This window comes from Coregonus lavaretus (genome assembly GCF_964263955.1).
Source record: "Coregonus lavaretus genome assembly, chromosome: 13".
Lineage (NCBI taxonomy): Eukaryota > Metazoa > Chordata > Actinopteri > Salmoniformes > Salmonidae > Coregonus > Coregonus lavaretus.
This window is the reverse complement of record NC_140000.1, coordinates 15,222,421-15,240,424: the sequence shown is the minus strand read 5'-3', so window position 1 is coordinate 15,240,424 and position 18,004 is coordinate 15,222,421. Positions and strand designations below refer to the sequence as shown.

General features: G+C 48.0%; 1 protein-coding gene across 1 annotated transcript in view; it reads right to left on the bottom strand.

Annotated features, from left to right (window-relative positions):
• Positions 1 to 293: 293 nt before the first annotated feature.
• LOC311140331 (uncharacterized protein) overlaps positions 294 to 18,004 on the bottom strand; it is a gene marked incomplete at its 3' end in the record, with an annotated part of 48,790 nt that continues 31,079 nt past the window's right edge. The window contains exons 8-23 of the mRNA XM_084175350.1: positions 17,708 to 17,785; positions 17,221 to 17,287; positions 17,026 to 17,082; positions 15,568 to 15,717; positions 15,121 to 15,223; positions 14,831 to 14,975; positions 14,648 to 14,730; positions 13,792 to 13,899; positions 11,892 to 12,040; positions 8,928 to 9,084; positions 8,673 to 8,812; positions 8,389 to 8,463; positions 7,292 to 8,043; positions 6,969 to 7,155; positions 4,797 to 5,197; positions 294 to 2,762 (exon numbers count right to left, since the gene is read on the bottom strand). Coding sequence (XP_084031476.1) covers positions 294 to 2,762; positions 4,797 to 5,197; positions 6,969 to 7,155; positions 7,292 to 8,043; positions 8,389 to 8,463; positions 8,673 to 8,812; positions 8,928 to 9,084; positions 11,892 to 12,040; positions 13,792 to 13,899; positions 14,648 to 14,730; positions 14,831 to 14,975; positions 15,121 to 15,223; positions 15,568 to 15,717; positions 17,026 to 17,082; positions 17,221 to 17,287; positions 17,708 to 17,785 — 5,121 coding nt within the window. The remainder of the gene's footprint in view (positions 2,763 to 4,796; positions 5,198 to 6,968; positions 7,156 to 7,291; positions 8,044 to 8,388; positions 8,464 to 8,672; positions 8,813 to 8,927; positions 9,085 to 11,891; positions 12,041 to 13,791; positions 13,900 to 14,647; positions 14,731 to 14,830; positions 14,976 to 15,120; positions 15,224 to 15,567; positions 15,718 to 17,025; positions 17,083 to 17,220; positions 17,288 to 17,707; positions 17,786 to 18,004) is intronic.

The window sequence follows — 18,004 nt, the reverse complement described above, 5'->3', positions numbered from 1 at the left end:
CTTCGCCTTCCATCATTGTTCCATCATGTGAAGTGGTCATGTGAAATGGTGATAGGCCCAGGGAATGTTCAAACAGGAAACTGGACTGTATGTCTAGCTATCCCAGAATGACTTTGCCCTTGGTCCCATTTCTAAACATGACCTGTTGTCTCACGTCTCCAGGAAGGCTTTCTATCGTCCTGTTCCCTTTCTCTGTGGACCATGTGACTTTTACACTGGTGTCTTCCTAGCTCTTTCACACAGTCAGTCTGATAGGGTACAGTACGTAAAATACGTCTACTTTGTGCTCCTCCTCAGCAGTAGCTGCGTGTCTGACCCTCAGTATGGATGGTCCAGTTGGGTGATGGTCCAGGTAAGCTGCCCTGCCGTGCCAGCCCTCTCTGGTTCCTTAGGCCCTGCGGCCGCAGCACCGGCTCGTGGACCACATCTCGGCGGGGGGGAGGGTTAGGGTATTGGCCCAGCATCGGGCCAGGCTGGAATGGGTACTGGCTGTACTGGAGGCCTCCTGGCTGGCCGGGGTAGGGCCTGGGGGCTCCCAGCGTCAGGTTGGAGAAGGCCGCAGACGGCGAGGTGGAGGGGTCCGAGAGGGGCTGGCAGGGGTAGCCGGAGGGGTGGGGATCCTGGGGGCTCTGGATGGGGTAGGGGGGCACCTGGTAGTGCTGCCGAGGTGGGTAGGGGTTAGCGGCAGAGCTCTGGTGCTCTCCCTGGGGCCCAGGGGTAAAGTCTTGGGTCCGGTAGTATTTGAGCACCTGATCGCCTGAAGGCATGACGTCAAAGGCCTGCCTGTACTGGCCCCCGGACGAGGACCTCCGGAGCAGGTCTTGGCGTTGGAAGCCCCCTGCCCCGGCGCTCTGAGGAGCCCTGCTCCGTGAGGGGCCCGGGGTGTAGACATTGTAGGCAGGCAGGGGCTGGTTGTGCTGCTGGCTGGGGTAGGGGTTGGGAGGGTGCTCCATGGCAGGGGAGGAGCTGGTGGAGTCAGAGGAAGAGGTGACTGTGGAGGGACCCTCAGCCCTCTCCTCCTCAGCCAGCTTCTCTATCAGCAGGGAGGCGATCTCCTTCCCCGACAGGCCCTGGATAGGCTCTGTACTGCAGCTGGAGCTCTGGGGGTCTGAGTGGCTGTGGTAGTGGACCCCTGTCAATGTAGATGTAGATGCTGTGGACGCTGGGAGGAAGTCGCTCTCCTGGATGCTCCCTGGGGTTGTTGCTGCCGAGTCGTTGTGGGCAGCTGGGCTGTCTGGAGTGGAGGGGGTGAGGCTGACGCTGGTGGAGCCTCCCTGGTCAGGGGCCAGGTGGGGGGAGGACTGTCTCTGGTCCACTGGGGGAGGGGGGTCGGTTGGCGTGGCAAGAGGTTCAGACCCCTGCGGAGAGTCTCCATCCAGGTCAGTGGTTGTCCAGCTCTTCGTGTTTTTGGCCCCAGTAGAGGGGCTGGGGAAAGGGAAGTTGACGTAGATGGGCTCAGACTGGTCCTTGGAGGTCGGTCTGTGGGCCTGGGGAGGGGAGGGCTGGGATGGCTGGCCCTGGATAGACTTGCCCTGAGAAGGCTGGCTCAGACTCAGAGGAGCCTCCTCTGGCTTACGATAGCACACCTTCCCATTTTCAAAATAGGGGTGTAGCTGGGAGACGGTGAGGTCTGTGGAGGCTGACCTGTTGGAGCGGTGGAGGCTGCGTTGGTGCTGGTGGAGCGCCAGGGGAACCATGGAGGAGGAGGGGAGGGGGTGCATCTCACTACGGGCCAGCCGGACTGAGGAGGTGGTCTGGCGCTGGGGCCGGTGGTGAGAGGGGTGATGGGAGCCGTCCTGGGAGTGGTGGTGAGAGTGGGAGTGGCCGTGGGAGAATGAGTGGGACTGGGAGTGGGCGGCTGCCCAAGCCCGCGTGGCCTCTTTGGACCAGAGCTGGGGCCCCCTCTCCCCTCTGGGCCCACCCCGGTTGTGGTGGAGAGGCTGGGGTTGGTGTTGGTGATGCCCCCGGGAGATGGGCCTTTGGTTGGCCTCTGGGTGGGGGGCCGGGCGGAAGTTACCCTCCAGGTCCAGCCTCATGTTCTGGTAGCTGTGGCGGGCGTAGCTGGGGGGGCCCTGTGGGTTCTCAGGCCCGGCAATCTCGTAGTAAAAGTTCTCCATCTTTCCCTGGTCCTCTGAGGTGGAGGAGATGGGCACGGGCCGGATCTGGGCCTGCTGTGGGGGCTGCTGACCTGGGGATGGTTGGCTGGCTGCCCTGACTGCGTGGTAACGGGCGAGGTGGTCTGGAGCTCCACTCAGACGCTCTGAGAAGGCTCTGGCCAGAGGAGGGTTCCCCTGCTGACCAAAGATCCGCCTGATGCGCCCTGAGTCCAGGGAGCGACGCATCTCAGTATGGGCCAGTGGTGCTCTCTGGGGACGCTCCAGATCCAGGGGCTTAGGGGGCACTTTGGGGCGGGTGGGCTGGAAGGCACGGACCTGAGCCAGAGGGGACTCTGACTTGGAGTGCATGAGCTGGGGTTGGGCCGAGGACGGCTTGGATTGGGTGGAGGTTGAGATGGATTTCTGTTGGAGGTGAGGGGCGGAGAACTGGCGTGAGTAGGCTGGGGGCTTCCTCTGAGACTGGGACTCAGTGGGGCTGCGTCTCTCCCCAGACTGGCCTGGTTTGGTGGGTGGTGACTGGGTGTGGGGAAACTGCTTCTGGTTCTTGTAGATGGGGCTGGGGGTCTGGTCGTCTCCAGAGGCGCTCCCACCAGACATCTCCGAGTTGGACGCCACAGAGTCAGACGTCTCAGAGGACAGAGTATCCTGCAATAAAAAAATCAAAATATATATATATATATATATATATATATATACACAGTGAGGGAAAAAAGTATTTGAACCCCTGCTGATTTTGTACGTTTGCCCACTGACAAATAAATGATCAGTCTATAATTTTAATGGTAGGTTTATTTGAACAGTCAGAGACAGAATAACAACAAAAAAATCCAGAAAAACGCATGTCAAATTTTTTATAAATTGATTTGCATTTTAATGAGGGAAATAAGTATTTGACCCCTCTGCAAAACATGATTTAGTACTTGGTGGCAAAACCCTTGTTGGCAATCACAGAGGTCAGACGTTTCTTGTAGTTGGCCACCAGGTTTGCAAACATCTCAGGAGGGATTTTGTCCCACTTCTCTTTGCAGATCTTCTCCAAGTCATTAAGGTTTCGAGGCTGACGTTTGGCAACTCGAACCTTCAGCTCCCTCCACAGATTTGCAATGGGATTAAGGTCTGGAGACTGACTAGGCCACTCCAGGACCTTAATGTGCTTATTCTTGAGCCACTCCTTTGTTGCCTTGGCCGTGTGTTTTGGATCATTGTCATGCTGGAATACCCATCCATGACCCATTTTCAATGCCCTGGCTGAGGGAAGGAGGATCTCACCCAAGATTTGACGGTACATGGCCCCGTCCATCGTCCCTTTGATGCATTGAAGTTGTCCTGTCCCCTTAGCAGAAAAACACCCCCAAAGCATAATGTTTCCACCTCCATGTTTGATGGTGGGGATGGTGTTCTTGGTGTCAAAGGCAGCATTCCTCCTCCTCCAAACACGGCGAGTTGAGTTGATGCCAAAGAGCTCCATTTTGGTCTCATCTGACCACAACACTTTCACCCAGTTCTCCTCTGAATCATTCAGATGTTCATTGGCAAACTTCAGACGGGCCTGTATATGTGCTTTCTTGAGCAGGGGGACCTTGCGGGCGCTGCATGATTTCAGTCCTTCACGGCGTAGTGTGTTACCAATTGTTTTCTTGGTGACTATGGTCCCAGCTGCCTTGAGATCATTGACAAGATCCTCCCGTGTAGTTCTGGGCTGATTCCTCACCGTTCTCATGATCATTGCAACTCCACGAGGTGAGATCTTGCATGGAGCCCCAGGCCGAGGGAGATTGACAGTTCTTTTGTGTTTCTTCCATTTGCGAATAATCGCACCAACTGTTGTCACCTTCTCACCAAGCTGCTTGGCGATGGTCTTGTAGCCCATTTCAGCCTTGTGTAGGTCTACAATCTTGTCCCTGACATCCTTGGAGAGCTCTTTGGTCTTGGCCATGGTGGAGAGTTTGGAATCTGATTGATTGATTGCTTCTGTGGACAGGTGTTTTTTATACAGGTAACAAACTGAGATTAGGAGCACTCCCTTTAAGAGTGTGCTCCTAATCTCAGCTCGTTACCTGTATAAAAGACACCTGGGAGCCAGAAATCTTTCTGATTGAGAGGGGGTCAAATACTTATTTCCCTCATTAAAATGCAAATCAATTTATAACATTTTTGACATGCGTTTTTCTGGATTTTTTTTGTAGTTATTCTGTCTCTCACTGTTCAAATCAACCTACCATAAAAATTATAGACTGATCATTTCTTTGTCAGTGGGCAAACGTACAAAATCAGCAGGGGATCAAATACTTTTTTCCCTCACTGTATATATTACTTGACATTTCTTTTACCGCCATACAGTAAGTTACAGTACTGGTTAGTCATGCATGCTGTAGCTACGTGCGGCCAGATATACTTTACAGTACTGTTGTCTATGCATGATTAACCAGCTCTGACAATAGAACATGGGCTTTGTCATAGTCTCCTCATAAAAACGACAGTTAAAAAAGGAAGGAATCTAATTTGCCCAGGCAACTGTAAACATCTTGCTTGTTATGGTTAGGAAATGAAGGCTCTGCTGAAAATGACCTGACAGCACTGTTGTTGTTCTTCATATGGAGCCCAAAACTAAAACATCTCTAGCACAACAGACAGTCAAAACAACATATAGAATTGACCACAACACAAAGTCACCCATACAGTGTCACTTACAGACATGTGCACACTTCCACACACGCTCCCCCACACACACACCTGTCCTGGAGTCCTCTCTCCCTGGCTGTGTCCTGTATCTGCTGCCGTCTCTGTCGTGTTTCCCTCTCCCTCGGTCATCCACACAGACAGGGGGCGCACTGTGGAGTAGAGCTGATTGGGGTCAGAGGACAGCAGCTCTCCTGCGTCGGCAGACAGGGACCTCTGGCAGCGGGTGTCGGCTGCGTCCTGGGACCGGGACTGAGGGGGGCGGTAGGGGGGTGAGGCGCCCTGTCTCAGGGCCTTGTTGGCACTCTCAGCCAGGGCCAGGGCCATGAGGCGCGCTGGGTTTTTAGGAGGGGGAGGGGGAGGCTGGGAAAGCAGGGGGGCACCGGTGGGTCCTGTTATACCTGTAGATGGGAGAGAAGGGTTCAATTACAGTGAGGGAAAAAAGTATTTGATCCCCTGCTGATTTTGTACGCTTGCCCACTGACAAAGAAATTATCAGTCTATAATTTTAATGGTAGGTTTATTTGAACAGTGAGAGACAGAATAACAACAACAAAATCCAGAAAAACGCATGTAATAAATGTTATAAATTGATTAGCATTTTAATGAGGGAAATAAGTATTTGACCCCCTCTCAATCAGAAAGATTTCTGGCTCCCAGGTGTCTTTTATACAGGTAACGAGCTGAGATTAGGAGCACACTCTTAAAGGGAGTGCTCCTAATCTCATCTTGTTACCTGTATAAAAGACACCTGTCCACAGAAGCAATCAATCAATCAGATTCCAAACTCTCCACCATGGCCAAGACCAAAGAGCTCTCCAAGGATATCAGGGACAAGATTGTAGACCTACACAAGGCTGGAATGGGCTACAAGACCATCGCCAAGCAGCTTGGTGAGAAGGTGACAACAGTTGGTGCGATTATTCGCAAATGGAAGAAACACAAAAGAACTGTCAATCTCCCTTGGCCTGGGGCTCCATGCAAGATCTTACCTCGTGGAGTTGCAATGATCATGAGAACGGTGAGGAATCAGCCCAGAACTACACGGGAGGATCTTGTCAATTATCTCAAGGCAGCTGGGACCATAGTCACCAAGAAAACAATTGGTAACACACTACGCCGTGAAGGACTGAAATCCTGCAGCGCCCGCAAGGTCCCCCTGCTCAAGAAAGCACATATACATGCCCGTCTGAAGTTTGCCAATGAACATCTGAATGATTCAGAGGAGAACTGGGTGAAAGTGTTGTGGTCAGATGAGACCAAAATGGAGCTCTTTGGCATCAACTCAACTCGCCGTGTTTGGAGGAGGAGGAATGCTGCCTATGACCCCAAGAACACCATCCCCACCATCAAACATGGAGGTGGAAACATTATTCTTTGGGGGTGTTTTTCTGCTAAGGGGACAGGACAACTTCACCGCATCAAAGGGACGATGGATGGGGCCATGTACCGTCAAATCTTGGGTGAGAACCTCCTTCCCTCAGCCAGGGAATTGAAAATGGGTTGTGGATGGGTATTCCAGCATGACAATGACCCAAAACACACGGCCAAGGCAACAAAGGACTGGCTCAAGAAGAAGCACATTAAGGTCCTGGAGTGGCCTAGCCAGTCTCCAGACCTTAATCCCATATAAAATCTGTGGAGGGAGCTGAAGGTTCGAGTTGCCAAACGTCAGCCTCGAAACCTTAATGACTTGGAGAAGATCTGCAAAAAGGAGTGGAACAAAATCCCTCCTGAGATGTGTGCAAACCTGGTGGCCAAGTACAAGAAACGTCTGACCTCTGTGATTGCCAACAAGGGTTTTTCCACCAAGTACTAAGTCATGTTTTGCAGAGGGGTCAAATACTTATTTCCCTCATTAAAATGCAAATCAATTTATAACATTTTTGACATGCGTTTTTCTGGATTTTGTTGTTGTTATTCTGTCTCTCACTGTTCAAATAAACCTACCATTAAAATTATAGACTGATCATGTCTTTGTCAGTGGGAAAACGTACAAAATCAGCAGGGGATCAAATACTTTTTTCCCTCACTGTAAATGACTATGGTCTGCAGTAAAACCTCAAATCATCATTGAAAACAAACCATTTTTTGATTACGATTATATAAATTAACTACTACATTCAAGCAATCAATCAAACTTGTTGGCCGAGTCCATTCCTGTCTACTCACCCTGTCCTCTGATCTTGGCCTCGGGGCCCAGCTTGCTGCGGATCTCCTGCTGGCAGCTCTCCGTCAGCTGGAAGTCACATGACCTCAGCAGCATGGAGATCATCTGAGGAGGCTGCGACTGGGAGGGGCTGCTGCTCGGGATGCCGGACTGTAATTCGCCAGCTCGCCCGCCAATCATGTCCAACACCTACGAGGGAGAAAGTCAAGTTTGGTGAGGCAAATTTATCATACAGGTTTATCATAAAGAGTATATAGGCACGTAAACTCCACTTCTGAGATACATAAATACAGGGACAGCAGTGACACAGAGAGGGAGGAAGTACCTTAGCTGGGACGCTGATGGATACAGGGTCTGAGATGTCCAGTGGAGGGGACTTTGGGGCTTTTTGTGAGAAGGCGTTCACCATCTTCCGGGTGAAAGATCTTCTCTCTGGCGGGGGCTGAGCAGCGGGGGCAGAGGTCGCAGGTGTAATGGGCTGGCCCTGGCCTTGACTGTGGGAAGGACTCAGGTTGGTGCCCTCCCCTAATTGGCCGGCAGATGGGCTGGTATTGGCCGGTCTGTGTTGACAGAACACCTGAAGGGGCGGGGCTGTGGCGGCTATGATCAGACTCCTCCTGACGGCCGCATCTGATTGGTTGAGCACCGAGTCGGGGTCCTCTGTGATTGAGCGCTGGCTGCTGGAGTGGGAGTGTCCTTGGTGGCTGAGGCAGCGGTAGGGAGGGGGCGTGGCAGTGGGCGGGGACTCCCTGCCGCCCACGGTGACTGCGCTGCCCAAGCCGATTGGCCCGTCCTCCAGGAAGGTGGGGCTGAAGTCGATGACGTCCTCTGCCATCCAGGAAGCAGCCGGGTCCTGGTTGGAGAAGTCAGGCAGCATGTAGATGCCTTCCTCGTCTTCATCCTCCTCATCGTCTCCATCGTCCCTGAGCCGGCGGTCCTCAGGCAGCAGGCTGTCATAGGAGCGGCTGGAAGGCAGGCGGGACGGGGGGCGCTGGGGCAGGTGCTGGGGGTCCATGGAGGCAGCCAAAGACAGACCGTCACTGCTGGAGCAGGGCCGTCGCAGACGCTTCGACTGTCCTGAGAGAGTGAGAAGTAGGAAGAGAGAGAAAGTGAGAAAAAAACAAAAACAGGGAATTGTCAGGGGTTAAAATAAGTGTTTCTGTAGTGCTCAGTACCTAACCCACAGCTCCCAAAGGATCCATTCTACTCAGACTGTCCCAAAATCACTCAAACTATCAGCACTGCTTCCAGACACATCCATTGTCTTCCATAGCCTCCCCTGACAGAGACACATCTCATACTCTATACTTAATGGACAAAAAGAGAGAGGTTCTGCTATCGATCTGGCAGAGAGGTCTTAACCTGCTGAGATGAGTAGCAGTATTAGCATCAGTGAGTGTGTTATGGCCTACTGTGCTGTACCTGCTCCACTGTGCTGCGACGATAAGGATTCCTCACTCTTAGCTGAACGCAGGGTCACACTGTCCACACGACAACCTGGAGGAGAGACCAAGGAGAGAGAGAGGAGAGGGAGAGAGAGACCGCCAGAGAGAGAGAGAAAGGGAGATCTGTCATACAAAGAGAGAAGGGGATCAAAAGGGGCGACTTAAACTGTGGAGTTGGTATTTATTTTCCATCCATCCATGTAAATTGTCTGAACATACCCCTGGTGTGTGGGTGTGGTCTGAAGCAGACATCATATCTACCTGCGTGTGAGGTGGCAGGCTGGAACAGGGAGCTGATCCTCATTGGTTTACGTCGCCCCGCCCCCGGGGGCTTCCCGATTGCAAAGAAAGTCTTCCAGCTCCCTCCAGCTGCCTTCCGTACCTTCATCCCCCTCTTCCTCCTGTAGGGGAGCAAGAGAGAGAGATTTAGGTAGGTGAGATCGCTAAATCAAGTGCATGTGATAGTAAAACTACAGAAACGTTCATGGTCTGGAATAAGCCTGGCCTCCCACTCACCTGTCGACAGGTAGGTCCAGCACAGTGTGGAACTGGCCCTGGAAATGGACTGGCGCACCCTGGAGGAGCAGAGGAGCCTGTGTCCTGGCCTGGGCCTCTTCTAGGGAGAGCAGCCTGGTGGACACAAAGGACCTGGGCCTGGTCAGAGAGTGCCGCCCTGCAGGCAGAAAGAGGCCCTACAGTTAGTAATAGGGTGGGAATGTGAGGAGGCTTCGGTGACAGTGGCCAAAAGCTTTGTTTCAAATGTCATCAGACAGGATTGACATCTTAACAAATATGTATTATCATAATGCAATTAACAGAGTACTGTAACAGTGTCTGCAGGGTGATTCCACGCCAGGAAAGGCCGGAAATATTTTTCCCATATTAATTTACTGCAATACAATGTTTCACAAATGTACTCAACATAAAAATATTCATATTAATATCTCAAAAGTACCCTTTTTGATTTAGCATATTTTTTTGACATATTGTTTGGAACAACACGTCAAACTTCCAGAGTGGGTGCTCTGCTACTTTTGAAGACGTGACCATTTCATACATAGAAATTGACATCATAGGTCATTAAGCAATCACATTCAGCAAATCACCAGCAGAAGGAGTTCCTTTGAATCCATTTTCCCATTCACTGGTGGTGCTCACATAATTGATCATAACTTCAAAAGTAGCAGAGTTTAAAAGTTCAAGTACATGTATAGTATATTGTTTAAAACAAATGTCTAAAAATGCACAAAATCAAAATGGTACGAGATCTTCACATTAATATTTTTTTATGTTGAATAAATGTTATTTTATGTCATAATCTAGACATAATCCATATTTTAGAGCACACTATAAGGAGTATAATGACACCAAGATGTTGTTTTTATCATGCACAGTTCACAGAGTCTTAAGAGGCTTAGGTCTAAAAAGGGCCTAAAAAAGCCACTTTCATCATGATTTTCTCCCAAATGGTTTGTGATACAAATGTTAAAACCATATCAAACATTCATCCTCCCAATTAAGTTTCTGTGAGAATAGCCAGAACAATCTGAGATACCCAAAAAAAAAAAAAAGAGTCTGAGACACAAAGCAAGCATCTAACTGAGCCCTGGCTGGGATGCGGACAGATACTCTTCAGCTGGAGAAGCACACAGATACTGCTGATCTGTAGACAATACTGAGGTTAAACATTTGAGCTATAGGGCCTATTGATTATTTAGCTAGCTGACAAGACAAAACAGATAATGGAAGCTGGGAATAATAAATTCAACATTGTTTTACCTGCTTGTTCTGCCTCAATGTAATCCTCTTAAAAGAAACATCCACAGCATTTGTGACACATTTTTCAAAACTAGTTATTCTTTAATATTTTGAGCATTACAGCACAAATCAACCTAAAAGTTACTTTAATAACTATTTAAAATGACAAAAACAAATATTGGAGTACACACAAAATGTAACCGACCATGTTTACTTCAAGATGGGATGAATTTGAACCAGGATGGAAGTTTATTGCCTATTCAACTGTCAATATAACAATCATGTGAGAGTTCACAGTTGACCAGTGACTCAACCCTGAAGAGACACTGGGTTTATACAAACATATCATATCAGCATTCACAAAACTAGGCTATACTTACTATCTACTGGAAAACAAAGGACAAAATCCAATATGATGAGACACATCATACAGAGATCTCAGACAGACAAACGTATGGGTCACACAGAAGCCAAAAATAGACCAAGCCTAAAATAAACCAATCAACGCTATAGAGCGCTTGTAAGGATCCAGCATTGAGAGAGAGAGAAGGCACGGCTGGTCAGAACATGGAGTAGCATCGCCTCTCTACGGTGACTTCCTGAAGAGGAGCAGACACTGTAGGGGGCCTGGGGGCCTTAGGGACCTCCTCACCCCTGGCCTCCCCCACCAACTCCTCCTCACCCCTGGCCTCCTGCAGACTCATCAGCCTGGTTCTCTGGTGCTGCCGAGAGACCTTACGCTCCAGCTTGCCCGTCGCTACGGAGACACACAGCTCTCACTCACTATCTACTGCTTCCATCCCACTGGGCATACACTGGTTGAATCAACGTTGTTTCCACGTCATTTCAATGAAATTACATTGAAACAACGTGGAACAGATGTTGACGTGACGTCTATGCCCAGTGGGATGGCTACAGTATCAGTGTGGCTGAGGGCTCACTTTATGGCAAGTTTTCAGTTTTATTCCATATTTAATACTGATGTTTATTGAGAGTAAAGAACAAAATGTTGGCAAATATTGTAAAACGTTTTGGACAATCAATTACTTAGCAAATGGATACAGTGGAAAAATATTTTAAATGCACAAATCACTTATTACTGACATTTTAGACTATTCAAGACACATTTCTTACTGTGCTGCGAGGCAAGCAAAGTGTGAAATGAAATATTAGTATCATAAAATCATTAAAGTAGAGTCGTTCTCATAGATTTACAGCATTTGCGGGGTAAAAAGCGGAGGACAGTGGGCGGTGGTGACAGTTGTAATGGCGGTAGAAGTGTCATCCATTATTTACAGGGCTTTTACCAAAGCGTTCTGTTTAACCAAACAACTAAAAGCATTAAGTTGTAGAGGTTAGAGGAAGCCTGGCTGGCAGTGGTAAAGCTAGCTACTGTAGGTAATAAAAAAAGAGGCTTTGAGGCTCTGAGGTAATGCTCTGTGTGTGGCATTGAAAACACAATACCAAAAAAGCTGATACAGAGGGAGAGAGGACAGAGGGAGCACTCTGAAGGAGAGCAGCTGAAGGAGAAAATACATTTTCAGTCGAATCCTAACTTGAAATCCATACACACGTTACTGACGATTGGCGACTTTGATGTAAAGCATGTATTGATTTCAATGGGAAATGTGTGTTTTTCCACACAGATGGAACTCAAGTTAGGAGGATTGTGTCCAGTGAGCGTTAGAGACGGCAGCATTGGGATTATGGTGATGTTCATACCTGTGCCTGTAAAGCGTCCTACAGAGGTGAAAGAGTCACTGAAGAGCACGTCCACGTGACTGAGGAGAAACTCCACCACCACAGACTGGATCCGCACCTCCTTAAACGGGTCAGCACCACTCAGACCCACCGACTCGATCTCCATAGACCTGCCATGGAGACAACACACAGCCACACCAGGGTCAACTCCAGGACGGTGTTGCAGATAGAAATGCCATGAATAGAGCCGACATGATTCCTCACTGTAAATGTCAGAGGCACATCTGTTCTAAACAATGTACAGTGGGGAAAAAAAAGTATTTAGTCAGCCACCAATTGTGCAAGTTCTTCCACTTAAAAAGATGAGGCCTGTAATTTTCATCATAGGTACACGTAAACTATGACAGACAAAATGAGGAGAGAAAATCCAGAAAATCACATTGTAGGATTTTTAATGAATTTAGTTGCAAATTATGGTGGAAAATAAGTATTTGGTCAATAACAAAAGTTTCTCAATACTTTTATATACCCTTTGTTGGCAATGACACAGGTCAAACGTTTTCTGTAAGTCTTCACAATGTTTTCACACACTGTTGCTGGTATTTTGGCCCATTCCTCCATGCAGATCTCCTCTAGAGCAGTGATGTTTTGGGGCTGTCGCTGGGCAACACGGACTTTCAACTCCCTCCAAAGTTATTCTATGGGGTTGAGATCTGGAGACTGGCTAGGCCACTCCAGGATCTTGAAATGCTTCTTATGAAGCCACTCCTTCGTTGCCCGGGCGGTGTGTTTGGGATCATTGTCATGCTGAAAGACCCAGCCACGTTTCATCTTCAATGCCCTTGCTGATGGAAGGAGGTTTTCACTCAAAATCTCACGATACATGGCCCCATTCATCCTTTCCTTTACACGGATCAGTCGTCCTGCTCCCTTTGCAGAAAAACAGCCCCAAAGCATGATGTTTCCACCCCCATGCTTCACAGTAGGTATGGTGTTCTTTGGATGCAACTCAGTATTCTTTGTTCTCCAAACACGACGAGTTGAGTTTTCACCAAAAAATCTGACCATATGACATTCTCCCAATCCTCTTCTGGATCATCCAAATGCACTCTAGCAAACTTCAGACGGGCCTGGACACATCTTGCACTGCAGGATTTGAGTCCCTGGCGGCGTAGTGTGTTACTGATGGTAGGCTTTGTTACTTTGGTCCCAGCTCTCTGTAGGTCATTCACTAGGTCCCCCCGTGTGGTTCTGGGATTTTTGCTCACCGTTCTTGTGATCATTTTGACCCCACGGGGTGAGATCTTGCGTGGAGCCCCAGATCGAAGGAGATTATCAGTGGTCTTGTATGTCTTCCATTTCCTAATAATTGCTCCCACAGTTGATTTCTTCAAACCAAGCTGCTTACCTATTGCAGATTCAGTCTTCCCAGCCTGGTGCAGGTCTACAATTTTGTTTCTGGTGTCCTTTGACAGCTCTTTGGTCTTGGCCATAGTGGAGTTTGGAGTGTGACTGTTTGAGGTTGTGGACAGGTGTCTTTTATACTGATAACAAGTTCAAACAGGTGCCATTAATACAGGTAACGAGTGGAGGACAGAGGAGCCTCTTGAAGAAGTTACAGGTCTGTGAGAGCCAGAAATCTTGCTTGTTTGTAGGTGACCAAATACTTATTTTCCACCATAATTTGCAAATAAATTCATTAAAAATCCTACAATGTGATTTTCTGGAGAAAGAAATTCTCAATTTGTCTGTCATAGTTGACGTGTACCTATGATGAGAATTACAGGCCTCTCTCATCTTTTTAAGTGGGAGAACTTGCACAATTGGTGGCTGACTAAATACTTTTTCCCCCACTGTATTTCTATATGAACCGTTCCACAATGCACACATACAGGTACAGTAGGTACACACAGACACACACCTGAGCAGGTTGGGGGCCCAGACGATGGCCAGGTTCTTGATGTGCATGTTGGTCTCTCCGCTGCAGGTGGCCAGACCAGCCAGGTGTCTAATGAGGTACTCCAAGGTCCTGACAGAGATAGACATCAGTCCACAGTCTGGGATCTGTCTCCATGGCTGTGTTATGTGTATACCTGTAGTCTCGGTCTCCATGGCTGTGTTATGTGCATACCTGTAGTATCGGTCTCCATGGCTGTGTTATGTGCATACCTGTAGTCTCGGTCTCCATGGCTGTGTTATGTGTATACCTGTAGTCGCTGTCTCCATGGCTGTGTTATGTGTATATCTGTAGTCGCTGTCTCCATGGCTGTGTTGTGTGTATACCTGTAGTCGCTGTCTCCATGGCTGTGCTATGTGTATACCTGTAGTCGCTGTCTCCACGGCTGTGTTATGTGTATACCTGTAGTCGCTGTCTCCATGGCTGTGTTATGTGTATACCTGTAGTCGCTGTCTCCATGGCTGTGCTATGTGTATACCTGTAGTCGCTGTCTCCACGGCTGTGTTATGTGTATACCTGTAGTCGCTGTCTCCACGGCTGTGTTATGTGTATACCTGTAGTCTCTGTCTCCATAGCTGTGTTATGTGTATACCTGTAGTTGCTGTCTCCATGGCTGTGTTATGTGTATACCTGTAGTCGCTGTCTCCATAGCTGTGTTATGTGTATACCTGTAGTCGCTGTCTCCATGGCTGTGTTATGTGTATACCTGTAGTCGCTGTCTCCATGGCTGTGTTATGTGTATACCTGTAGTCGCTGTCTCCATGGCTGTGTTATGTGTATACCTGTAGTCGCTGTCTCCATGGCTGTGTTATGTGTATACCTGTAGTGCGGTGGTGGGAGCTGCTGGATGACATCATGTACTTTCACCATGCGCTCGTCATCCGTCATCTCTCCCATACAGTCCTACGGAGGAAGACCAGGGACAAACAGATGGCAAGTTTAGCCTTTGACAATGGGTAGCCCTTTCAGTTGGAGTTGTGTTGGGTTATGGCCATGTACTCACTGCAAACTTGTCGTAGAGCTGGTAGGTGAGCAGGGGGTTGGGCAGCTCTCTAAAGTAGAGCTTACACAGGGACCCCACACAGTGGATGTCCTGCATATACATATCCTTGGTCAGTTCTGGAACGTTCTCACTGTCAAACTCATGTCTGGTGGAGAGAGTGTCAAATAAAAAGTATTGCATATTTGCCTCTATGTATTTTATGCATGCAGTAAATGTTCTATGTAGTACTTCTAAGTCTTTACAGGTTCAGGGCTGATATGCAGGGTTAGGGTTAGCATGAGGAATCGTACCGGAGTTTCTGAATGTTGGAGGAGACTCCAGAGTGCCTGTAGATGCCGTCCACCACACCATGTTTCTCTATGAACTCTGAGCAGCTCTTCAGAACCTGCGGAACTGGAGAAGCACACAAAAGATCCATGTGACACGTTACAGTAGTACACTGAACCAGACCAGGGCTCTCAAGGACGCACAGAGACGACTCCCTGAGACTCTACAATTACAACTCTAGAACTCTAACTAGGGCAATGGGCCCATTTCATCAACTCCGTAGCACTAATGTGATCCTAAAATGGCATGATTGACTTTAATATTGTTCCTAGTTCACATGACACGCCAAAACCTCTCGCTCTCTGCAGCCAGCAACTCACTCTTACGTTACTATAAAAATCACAAGCCCAAAGAAGATAGACTTTACAACCCCAAAAGGTTACGTGAGGATAAGTGTGCGTTTTATGTACCGTCCAGTCCTGAGTTGAGGAGGTGCTCCCCCAGGTCGCAGCCGAACACCCTCTCCTTAAGAATGCCTCTCTGTTTGAGCTTCTGCTTGGTGGGCCTGGACTTCATAAAGGTGCGCAGGAACCCTATCAGCTTGCCGTGCTTCTTAGAAACTGTCAGAGGGGGGCGACAGAGAGCTGCTGAGTAATGACACTACGGTGGGAAAGAGAGATGTATTGTGGTGGGTGAGGGGTTTATCTTTGTGAGGGGTGTGTCTGTGTGTGTCTATGTATGTGTGTGTGTGTGTGCGTGCAAATGTGTGTGTGGGTGTGCATGCACATTTCAGCTGTTTTACATAAATGTCATCATCGTCATCAAATATAAACGGGTGAAAAGACATCAGAAAATAGGAGAGTTTAGTGGGAGCTGGAGCATAGACACTAGTAGGAGGCTGTGTGGTGTTCTGGACCAATGAGCCACGACCACCAACATCATTAGAACAATAAGCAGCTGCAGATTACTTGGACGCATCGTGAAGATTAGGATTAAGAGCAAGGAAATACACAAAAGCGCCAGAGAGTGATGATAGTCATTGGTCATAATAAACCTGTATCGTCTTCCTCTAAAACAACGACTTATACAGCAAGCTCCATTGTGTTCCTATGATTTATGGATGCACACTAAATCTTCTCTAAAAACATCCTCACCAGTCCTGCCATGGTGCATGTGAACAGCCATAGGCTTGGCTAGTTGTATAAATTGCTATTTTACGTGTCCTGCTTGGCTTAAGGGGAAATGTGTGTTATACAGGCCTTGCATTAAGGGGAGAGATGAGGCGTTAGGAAAGATAAGGACGGTGGACGGGGAACTCTGATTAGATGACAAATAGATGAATGAGAGTAATTCCATTTCAGTTGTTGTTACCAGCAAGTCTTAGGTACCAAGGCTGAGGAACTGAGAGAGAGAAAGAGAAAAGCAATAGATACAACAGGAAGGCGGTTGGAACACTAGCTAAATACATTGCTGTTCTGTACTTTGCACTCCCAAAACAGAGATACAAATATGAAGATAGCAAAGATGTTGTGGTGACCACATTAGGCAAGCAAAATAACCTATGGGCTGAGTAATTGTGAAACTATGTAATGTCACGTGATTCGCTGTGTGTTTCTGGTGATAACAAGACGAGGTCATGTATCCTATAATAAACAATCCTCTAGAGAGATATAATTTTATAATGTTTACTTAGAAGACTTACAAGAGGAAGATACAAGTGAACGGGAGGAAAGGTGGCTGTAATATACGTTTCAATTAAATATAATAAGCAATATATGCTGCAAAACCAGAAAGAAAACATAGTAACCATGACAGCTAGTACTGCATGTTGTCAACCTCATTTCAAGCCAGCCCCTACAAAACCTTTCGACACGCTCTGTGGCGATGCAATATTCATACAGTATTAGTGATTGATTGTGTCTGTTTACCTGACGTAGGAGAGGGAGGTCCTGGTGTGCTGGCATTGGAGTTGGCTGGATCTCCATCTGGAAACACAAACAAATGTCACTCAATATATCTAACATTGATCTGGTGACAGTGCAGGTGTATGTGGTAATGTACAATAAGTGGGATTCAGTATGGTGGTGTCATAAAGTGTGTGTGTGTGTGTGTGTGTAAGCTACCTGTTTTAGCGGTGGACTGAGGCTTCTCGTTGATGAGCTCCACACACTCACTGGGGAAGAAGCCCACCTAGAGTGGGGAAAGACAGTCAGAGTAACTGTGGATGACAAGCATGGACACACATGTACACACACACACACACACACGCCTACACTTGTCTTAAATACATTAGATGTATGATTTGTTAGAATATGACATAGGTTAAAAAACAATAGCGAATGAGTTAAAAGAAAAGAAACCTCAGTCAAAATAGAGAACGGTGAAAGAAAGAGAACAAATATAAAGAAATAGAGGAAACAAACAAGAAGGGAAAAGGAAGTAGAGAAAAATGGAGACGTGAGAGTGAATGTAGCCATCATCTGGAGAACTGTTGCTCTTTAAAGTGTGTGAGGGAGACAGGGGAGTGTATGGGGGAGACAGGGGTGTGTATGGGGGAGACAGGGGAGTGTATGAGGGAGACAGCCAGTCTCCAGTGATTGTGTTGTGTACCTGGAAGCCATGCTTCCCCCTCCACCAGCTGGAGTCCTCTTTGGGTGGCATGTCAATTACAGACAGGATATCTCCCACCTGGAGAGACACATACACAAACATTTGGTAAACACACACATCAGATAAAGACATTAAACAACTTCTGACTTCAGACAAAGTCTCACACACATCATCCCCCCTCCCTCCATCTGAGCAAAAAGTACATCAACACACATAATACAGCCTCGGCAGTCAAAATACAGCACCGGCCCCAGAATTAAACATTATCCAGACACAACAAGCTGGATCAGGGCATAC